The 10462-nt window shown below is 38.8% G+C and overlaps 2 protein-coding genes across 2 annotated transcripts; both read right to left on the bottom strand.

The window, feature by feature from the left end:
* Positions 1-2909: 2909 nt before the first annotated feature.
* On the bottom strand, positions 2910-5823 carry timm21 (translocase of inner mitochondrial membrane 21). Its single transcript, XM_032503878.1, has 6 exons — positions 5279-5823; positions 4833-4895; positions 4593-4690; positions 4289-4362; positions 4004-4109; positions 2910-3858 (listed from the first exon to the last, which is right to left on the bottom strand). Exons 1-6 carry the CDS (start codon positions 5589-5591, stop codon positions 3766-3768), a joined length of 747 nt encoding a protein of 248 aa, XP_032359769.1. The 5' UTR covers positions 5592-5823; the 3' UTR covers positions 2910-3765.
* Positions 5824-6997: 1174 nt separating this feature from the next.
* LOC116672222 (zinc finger protein 239) lies at positions 6998-10122 on the bottom strand. Its single transcript, XM_032503921.1, has 3 exons — positions 9804-10122; positions 8618-9657; positions 6998-7078 (listed from the first exon to the last, which is right to left on the bottom strand). The coding sequence occupies exons 1-2, from the start codon at positions 9934-9936 to the stop codon at positions 8708-8710; spliced, it is 1083 nt and encodes a 360-aa protein (XP_032359812.1). The 5' UTR covers positions 9937-10122; the 3' UTR covers positions 6998-7078; positions 8618-8707.
* Between the last annotated feature and the right edge of the window lie 340 nt (positions 10123-10462).

Here is a 10462-nt window from a genome sequence, read left to right as displayed (position 1 = left end):
ACATGCCCTCTCGAGTGAGCAAACAACTCCTCTGCAAAATGTAACACAACTGTGACCTTATTTGTCTTTCTCTTACTCAAGGACCACAAACTCCAGTTGGATAAAATAGGTGACAGTTCTGAGAATAGGGCAGGACTTTCGCTTTGTGACGCACCACTTTCAGTGTGTCTGCCATTGTGCCAAACAAAGCTGAAGTAGTTAAAGAGGAACTACACACTAAATTCTTATTTTTGTGTAGTTTGCCGATGTCCGTTTTCTTCCTTCCGCTTTCTTTGTGTTAAAATGTTAAACTCCGGCCTATTTATGAGGACTATGGTTGACTGCTCCTCAGATCTCTACAGGGCAAATCCAGACAAGTAGCTGTCCAACTACCTGTCCAATCTGAGTTTTCTATCGCACGACTAAAACAACTTCTGAACGTTCACGTTTCATCAAAACAAGTTCCTTCCAGAGGCTATTTTGCAGCAGCTCCGTGCGAAGCTTAGCGCCGCCCATGATGATTGTGATTGGTTTAAGAAATGCCAATAAACCAGAGCACATTGTTCTCCCATCCCGGAATGCTTTGTGGATTAGCCAGACCCTCCTCTGCAGCGCTGTGGAGGAAGGTCTGTCAAAGCTAGACTAAGTTGTGTGTGACAACACGGAGAAGTGACTCGTTCAAAATAAGAATGGTGTTCCATGTGACTGGTGGTGCGAGTGGTGGTCAGTCAGTGTCCACTGCATGCTCTGCAAAGCCATTATACGTAACCACACCTCCTATAGTCAATCTGTTGCTTTTCTGAAATATGCTGGAAAAGCAGGTTCTAGCAGAATTTGAGGGTGTAATTACACTTAACTGACTTTAAACAAGGTTACTTATTGAAGCTCAGTTAAACAACATTTAAAGTTACAGCAAACAAAAATAGTTTCATAGCAAACAAAGTCAGGATTTTGCCTTAAGTGCAATATGTGTGCCTAGGCAGAGCAAGGACATCCTAAACCCTAAAAAAATGTTTTCTACAGAGTGAAATGACACAGTCATGACACATAAACCCTAACCCTAACTTGTCATGACAAAACCGCATGACACTTACTAAAAGAAGCATCATGTCAAAGGTTTATGACTTGTTCATAATGTTTCTCTATTGTAGATACCTTTACGTAAAGTGTAACCAAATTGTATTTGAACACAAATCACAAGGGTGCAATATTTGTCCTTAAAAATGACAAATTTTGCCAGAAAGAAAAGAGTTTGCTGCTATGTTACTCACCCTTTTTATTTTGCATACTCAAGTTTCTCTGCCAACATAAAGACATTATCTTTATTACCAAAACCTTGTACTTAGCCTCAGCCATAATAAAGACATATCCTGGAGGCGCAAAACCACTTCAGTAGTTGACAGGTAGATGATATATTTTAAATGTATGCTGTGTGTGTAGTGGGGGTCTGCACTTACACTCTGTCTCTCACACATCTGATGAAGGTAGGCCCTTCCTCCAACAATGACTATCTGAGCATTGCGTGGGTTGCTCAAGTATGCTGCCAGTTGTCTTTGTCTCGATCGGTACCAGCACACATAGAAGAATATCTTGATAATGATGAATATAATAACAACTCTGTAAAGGAAAGAGGAGAGGGTAAATGAGACATGATAGCCAGCTATACACATCCACCTATAACTCCTCCATTATCTACAAAATTATTCGTAATCATAACTACACAAGTTATAGGTTACTCACATGTACCAGTACAGCTCCATTTCTTGTGAGATGTCAATCAGCGAGTAGACGCTTTCATAGCTGGGGAACAACTTGCTGATTGCTGGCCAATACCGATAATAATAATAATTTTATTCAGGACACAAATGGAAGGTCCATTGTACATTAAAAATGACAATATTTACAAATATAGTAATGAACATACACATTAACAATTATAAGTAATGTTTCCGTAGAAGGCTAAATTAAATAACGTTACCTTGCGTTTTAAATCAAACCAATTGTAATAACAAAGTTTATGATTAACACTAACGTTAGATCACCTTTATAAAATCAAAGATCTCATCTGCTTATGGTTGAGCTAGGTAGTTCACATTAGAGTTAAATGTTGAAGCATTTTCTGTAGCTAGCCTAACTTAAAACAGATGGTACGTTAAGCACGTTATTTCCTCCGTTTACTTAGCTAGCTAGCTAGCTAAATACAAACACAAGAACATGATCTTGAACTTACTTTATAGCGACAACTCGGCCTTATGAGTTGGCTAGCTGTAAAGGTGTGCCATTCCCCTCGTCGCTTCGGATATGCGATGCGAATTAGTTCAGCTAGCTAACGTTATGCTACCGGACAGTTAGCTAGCAGGCCACAAAAACAACTGCAGCTAACCCTAACGTTGCTCTATTTACCCACGCCCACCCCGAACAAAACAACTTAAATTGGCCTGATTATTAAAAACATATCTTATCTGTATTATATACAAGGTTACAAGCGAGTTAGTTGGCAAGCTAACGTTACGCGTTAACTTAAAGAAGTAAACTAGTCCTGCAGAGTTTTAGCTTCATCCTCTTTGCGTTCAATGCTGCCTTTGGTTCAACAGTGGGCGGTGTTCATAGGACTGTTACCTTCAGTGCTTCCCGTAAGCTGCTTCCCCTGAATACAGACGTAATTATTACAATGAATCTGTTACTTTTTACGTGCTGTCGTTGCTGTCAGAAAACGTATATCGATTTTGTTCTTGATTTATTATCGTTGTTTAATGTCAAGCAGCACAGACCTACTTTTCGCTGCCACTGAATAATCAAACAAGAATTCCATGTAACGTTAGGTTCATAAAAAAGTACCGCAAACATAAACTGTATCTACGGGACCAAATACACATTTTTATTAACAATGTATTTATATTATACAAATATGTCAATGTAGGAAAAAATTATCAACACCATTAAAATTGGTGTTAGTTTATAATAAATATATTACAATCAGGCATGTGATTTCCTGTAATTACTTATAAAATGTGAAACGATAGAAAAGAATCTTAAAGGTCATTTCGGGTTGTTCCTGTTCCTCGACTCGTTGCCTCCATCTAGTGGTCATTGTTTTATTATGCACTCAACCATTTTAAAAAGACAACATCAAGAATGCAGTAAACAAAGACGAAAAGCAGACATCGGAATATACAGGAAGCGTAGCTATGACTGAGCACAATTTTTAAGAAGGAATCTGTAACCTTTAAAGAAATCTAAAATGATAGATACTTGACAGTATTATAAAAAAAAAGACTAAGGGTAAATTATGTTACAATAACGGCACCATTAAACCATACATTCAATTCCATAAAGCTGAAAGATCAATCATAGGAACAGCCATGGTTTAAACCCAACACTGTAAATACAAAAAAAAAACACTGATACTGTATTTTTTGCTGTACGCACTTTGTGCAAATAACAGACCAACTTGTTTTATTACAATTCAAAAGCATCTTTGATTAAAAGGTTATTTCAAAAAGCAGGTCATCCTGTAGTCTTTTCAAAAAAACGATACAACACGACAACAACACATACAAGTCTGTGAAAGAGAATGTACTTTAAAAAGCTATTTGCCAAATGTCCCATTGCTGCGGCAATGTTAAAATCAGCCCAAATTGTTTGTTTCACGTAACAGCTTTTAATGATGATTTAAAGTTACATTCACAATACATTTTCAGCTATTTGTGCAAAAACACAAACGCATTATTCACATTTTCACAATGCTTTTGCAGATAAGTGACACTTCTAAGTCCATTATCTTTCTCAACGGTTATCTTCCACAATAATGGTTCGTCTTGGGTAGGTGTCTACTTCCACAAATATGTAACGGAATTCATATTTTCCAGTTTCAGGATTCTGTGGAATAACAAGTTGAAACAGTATCTTAACTTGGTGGATATCTGTAAAACTACTTTAAAATAACAAATAATCACCTCTGTCTGTACATTTAGTATCTGCTGTCACATGTGGATTTACTTATAACTTTATTTATAGTACCAACCTCTTTTGACTCTGAGTGTACAGTTCCTTTGAGGCCTGGCTCAGAGCCTTCTATGTAGAACTTTAGTCTCATATGCTTCAGTCCGTCCTTCAGGAACTCCAGATGACTAAGGTGGACACGGACACACGGACACACACACACGGACACACACACGGTGATACCTCAGCACTAACACCTCACAGACGCTAACTCATACGATCTATTTAAAACTTAGGACAGAAATGTGCATTGTATTCATTAACTCATAATCAACAGCTTTTTTGGTCATAGTAACAATATTCTCACCTTAGATGCTGCCTCCTTCCTCGACGGGTAGTCTCCCCGTAACACTTGATTGGCTCCCCAAATGCACCAATCACCTACATTTTCAATAAACAAAAGTGTTACTTTGCTTTATTTTTCAACATGAGATGATTTCATGAGTCACACTGAATTGAATCTAGAATGGGTAACATGCAATACAATAAATCTCACACTAAATGTATGCATTCAATGTAACACTGCAATGTACATTATAGTTGAGTAGTGTGGAGGAGATGTTGTCAGAGAGGTACTATTTGACCTCAGCAACGCGTGATGTCATTCTTACCTCTGGGTTTAACCTGACTTTGTTGAACGCTTTCCCATAGATTTTATTTGGACTGGAGGAAGAAAACAGCTCCTGAAACACCACATATAACAGTCCACCTGAAAAACCCACACACACCACACACACACACACACACACACACACACACACACACACACACACACACACTTTAGTGTGCATATCCATTTTATGACTTTTATCAAGAAGTTAATTTACTTGAAATATTGAGGTTGTAGTCACCTGTCACTCCAAGCCCAATGAGCACAACTATCAAGTAGGTGAAGTCTCTGCCAGCTTCTTTTACTGGAAGATATGAGGTGGAGATTTATAAGACAATCAGTAAACTGTTTGATATCAAATAACTAACAACTAACAGTGTTGTACTTTATCAAGTAAAATTTAAATCACAAATCCAAACAGGTCCTTGCTGTATTCAATCAATCAATCAATCAATCAATCAATCAATAAATAAATAAATAAATCTTTATTTGGCTCCTGGACCACCATTTTAAGACATTATATTGGACTCTGTTCACTTGTGATGATGACTTCTCACGACTGAGATACTTTTGAATTCTACACACTATCCAATCACTGTTTATAGTGATTGAGTCCAATTTAGTGGAATGAGAGGACACAAACGAAGGCACAACGCATCTACAGTACGTATGTCACTAATTTCTTACCCTTTTGTGCAGCTGAAGGTTTGGGGCTGCCACTCTGGTACCTGGAAACCGACTTATCTCTCTCTTTGGGGTTGCTTTGATTTCTGGCTGTAGAGTTGAGCGAAATACCCCGCCGTATGAAGCAGCTCAGTACTGGCATAAAAGAAGGATTTTCGATTCTTCTGTGGAAAGTCAGTCTCGACGCTGTTGACGCTGTCCTGTGTGTGTGGATGAGCAAACTGACTTGTGCGAGTTTGCATTTCTGGGCGCTGTACAGTGTCGCTGTCTGTTGTAGATTCCGCTGCAGACCTTTCACTATCTGCATGTAAGCCATGAGTGTGTCCTCTGCGAGTTACCTTCACAGAAAGCGGAGTTAGTGTGTAGGCTACTTTAGCACGACTGCCAGCTAGCTAAAGCTAGTAAAACATACAACTACTGCAGGCTTAAATAGTAAAAAGTGACTTATTATTGGTCATGAATGTACAACATACAACATATACTGTGCTATAGGAGCAGTCTGTTAAATCAGTCGCGTTCAGGAGGCGCATTCTTTGTCGTCACGCACCGTTTATAGGAATCATGGGAGACTGAGTTTTTTTTATTGTAGACCTAACTATTGTAGAAACTAAACTACGAAGACCCCCTGGAGTAAACAGCGTAGTAAACAGCGTGCAAGTTGTGTCGTTATAGTTGTTAATGCACTATATACACTTGTAGATTATATATTTTATATACAATTATTATATATATGTATATATTATATATTAGAATATATTACATACTGATACTATTATTATAGTATATATATATATATATATATATATATATATATATATTAGTATATTTGTATTAAAGTAAATATACAGTATTTGCTATGTGTATGCTGTACTCAAATACAAGTAGGGCCTATACAGTATTTAGGCTATGTATAGGTTTATGTCATGGTACAGTATGTAACTTTTCACAATTTAAAAACACAACACAATTAAGCTTCTTGCCTGTGTGGGTTTGACTACACACGTAATCTCTGCTGTTGTGATATAGCTTTAACCTGTGAGAGTTATTGTTTTTTTTTTAAGTTACTGCTAGATCTGAAATATCTCCCACCAGGTTTGTAAGTCCATGGCCTCTCACTTGAGTGAGTTCAGGATGGGAACACATACTGGTGTACAGAGGCTGTGGTCAGCCCTGCATACTTTACATGAAACTGTGTACAGTATTTAGACTATAGTATACATCAAGCAATGCTTCAAGTTGTCACAATGGTTGTTTAATTGAATTTGTGAAATCAACAGAATGTGACACTAAGTTCTGAAATTGGAAATGAGGTAGGGTTGTTCCAATTAGAAGCAATTGCTATTTACTGGAAACCAATTTGATGATCGATTAATCATTTATTAAAAATGCTAAACAAATAAACAAAAAATGTGGACAGACACATAACTGAGGTACTGTATTATAAATATCAAAAAGGAGGCATGTTCACTTTAATAGGATTTATTTAAAGGTAATACAAAACATGAATGCCAGTCACTCTCAAATGTAAAATATTCCTGTCTTTCAAAGCTGTCCAGGAAGCTTCATATAGAACCCTTAAAACCCACTTGACTTGGAACATGGACTTTAAGTCTAATTTACACTTACATGTTTACATCTCACCTGTGTGGAACATTTGACATTCAGTTAAAGGATTTTAGCGCAATGGTTTCTCCGTGTATATTTATCCTCAGGTGTTTTTTCAAGAACGTGATTTAAGAAGAACTTCTTCCGAAAGTGTAACACGGGGCTCCTCTCTTCCTCGTGTGGATTCAAATACAAAATAGGCTCGTTCGGGATGAGCCAGGTCTGTGCAGAATCAGTCTCCAGCAATTGCTGTCCATTTCATGCCGGCAAAGTCAGTCTACGGAAAGCCTGTTCACTCCTCTCACTTAGCCCCATTGTACCGAAGTTGGTTGCAGTTCCACCAGAGTTCCACTGGGGTGATCGCAGGTGAGTGCAAAATGAATGGGATTATGAAGCTAAATGGCAAAATGTGTCTCTTTTGCCTGATTGTTGCTGAGAAATCTCAGATTTGATTGTAGTTTTTGCAAGTTCAACATGGAATGTCTGAGAGAATATTTTGACGTGGTCTTTAAAACATTAGCAAACCTCTTTCTAGCATGTGTATTGACAGGGAGAGCCTAACCTGTCAGCGGTGTTGTGGATGTCACGCCCCGATGTAAATTGAGTGCAGATTTGAGATTGAAACGGTTTACAGCATAACGTGTCATATTGAGATTTGTGAAATCCATGAAAAATAAACTTTTCTCATTACAAATAATAAAAGAAGGTGGAAATAATTTCAAAAACGTTTTAGCTATCCAATTGTTTGATTGCTAACATTAGCTCAAATCGCCATTCAACGGACAGCCTTTGCTGTGTTTGATTGCTAGCTTGTAGCCAGCAGTGAACGAACTTTGTGAAGTAGCTCCATTTTTACTGTATTGACATTACAGAAGTCTCTCATTTGCATCTTGTATGCTAATTATTGCAAATTGACGCATGCACAAGTCAAATCTTCAATCCTCGCAAAGTGACGCATGCTCGACTCAAATCTGAACTCGACTTACATCGGGGAGTGACAGATGCCTCGAGACAAAAGAGGAAGTGACTCAGAGCTTTCTGTAAAGCAGTATCTCTGGTCGTATGATGTGTATGACGTCATTGAGATTTTAAAAGGCTTTTTAGGAAAAAGCCACTTTTAAAAAATCTAACACCCAGCAGGGTGTATTGTCTTAGCCTCCTCTTTCAAATGTAACACTCAGATTACTAGACAAAAAATGATATCCTGAGGAAAGTGGATTTTGAGAGGTGTAGATCCATAGAGTCCCATTCATTCTGCACACGCCTGTGAGCGCCCCAAGTGGACCTCTGGTGCAACTGCAACCAGTTCAGAAGCCGGAAGTATCAAGAGAGTGGAACTTCTTCCCTTGTTAGAAATTCTTTGATGCTGTTAAATTTGTGTCCAACATGATCCCGACTTGCTCTGACGTCATGCACACGTGAGCAACGATGATCTCACGAGATCAAGGCGGCCAAGTCGAGATCAAGGCGCTTTTTCACCGACTGCAAGACCCAGGCCTCTCAGCGGATTTAACATTTTGATTGGTTCAGAACTGACTCAAAATCATAACGTTTTACTTTTTATCGTTTTTGAATCGGAGGGATTTTAATTGCCATTTGTCTGATTTAAAGGCTTATTCTGTACAGAACACATGTTGTGTGCCTCATCAGAGACTTAATCCGTTCAGATCATGTCTGCTGCCGCCTGCTCTCGTCCACTTTACAGGCGAGGTGCAGTTCATCTCAAACGAGCCTAATGACTTGTCTGTCTGCACTATTCTACGCCTTTGAAAAGGTGCAGCTTCCCACTAGTGGGGGCTTTGCTCATTATGGACCAACACTTTAGTGCTACGTCTGAAACTGTCCCCACAGTTCACAAGAATACGCCTTCTCACCTGTGTGGACTCGCATATGCCTTATCAATGCTGACAAATGAGAGAATCTTCTTCCGCAGGTTTTGCAATGGTACGGCTTCTCGCCTGTGTGGGTTCTCATGTGGATTTTCAAAGTATAGTTACGTCTGAAATCTTTCCCACAGGTTTTACAACTATACGGCTTCCCGCCTGTGTGGATTCTCATGTGGACATTCAAATCATAAATACTTTCAAAATCTTCCCAACAAATTTTACAAGCATGCGGCTTCTCACCTGTGTGGATTCTCATGTGGACTTTCAAGGTACTATTACATTTGAAAGCTTTCCCACATGTTTTGCAAGAATATGGCTTCTCATCTGTGTGGGTTCTCAGGTGTCTCTGTAATAACGACTTGTACTGATAAACCCTTCCACATTTGTCACATTTGAAAAACCTTCTCCCTGTGTCAGAAACTTTGTGAATCTCTGACAAGTTAGGGTTGTAAACACCATTACTGTGACTTCTGCTCTTATGATACTGCTCGGCTCTTTTTTGATCTTGGCTCGCAGTTTCATGAGAGAGGAGCAAGAGGTCAGTGTTAGGTTCTGATACTACAGACCTGTTTACTGGAATGTAGTTTAGACACTTCTCCTCCATCACACACTGAGTTCCATTGATACTCAAGTTCAGAGTCTGGTCTTCACTGTGGCCACTTTCCTCATAAGTAGGAGTCCACATGAAGGCACCGGTCTCCTGCTTCAGTCCAAGCTGCTCTCCCTCCTGACTGACACAGAGTTCCTCCTGTTCCTCTTTAATCTGTGGAGGATGTGGCTCCTCTGGGTCCAGACTGGAGTTCCTCTCCTGAGTACCGTTACACATCTGCTGCTGGTCAGCAAGAACCTCTTCCTCTTCCTCCTCCTCTTCCTCCTCACAGGCATGTTGCTCTGGAGGGACACACAACAAAAGAAATAGGATATAACTTACTGTGATGGTAGACAATTACAATACGTTATATATTTAATCCATTAGGTGCTGCTTTTTTGAGACCTTGTACACGTTTTACTCGTCTGCGATGTGTAACATTACTTACCCAACAGTCTGCGCTGGCGATCGAGCTCCTCCTCGTACTCGACGATGGTTTTCTCAAAAACTCTGAATATTTCTTCCGCAGCAGCAGTTAGTCGCTCGTTGACAAACTGCCTCACGTACTCCACTGAAGGCATTGCTGCTTAATTAAAACCAAAATAATTATCTACAATACGGCAACAAGAATCCCTTCACGCTGTGGATGTATTAACGCTAGCTATACGTGGATTCTGCTAAAGCTACAACCCTTGTTGTTTACTTCCGCTTGTTGTCACACTGTTAGGTTCCGACAGTAAACACACTAGAGGTTTTCTTTCCGCTTGCAACTGATGGCATTTTATTCAAAACTTGAGTATTTAACATCAGTAGCAAGGATATACATTTACCTGACGTCATTCTACAAGGAAATGTCGATCTATTTAATAAATTACTAATCTTAACCAACGGTCATCGTTTTGTTACTTTGCATGTAATGGTTTTCTATAAAAACAACACAAACTGGTTTTCACAATATTGTAGCAGAAATACCAGTGTATTCCCAGTGCATTCAAAAATGTTAGTGAAGTAAAAGACGGAAGTACTATTAGCAAAATACACAAAAAAAAAACAAAAAAACATTTAAACATGATTTAGAATGGCCACCATCAGTACCATATAGTTATA

Source organism: Etheostoma spectabile, chromosome 22 (assembly GCF_008692095.1).
Source record: "Etheostoma spectabile isolate EspeVRDwgs_2016 chromosome 22, UIUC_Espe_1.0, whole genome shotgun sequence".
Lineage (NCBI taxonomy): Eukaryota > Metazoa > Chordata > Actinopteri > Perciformes > Percidae > Etheostoma > Etheostoma spectabile.
The sequence above is the reverse complement of the archived record's forward strand: the minus strand, read 5'-3'. Positions and strand labels throughout refer to the sequence as shown.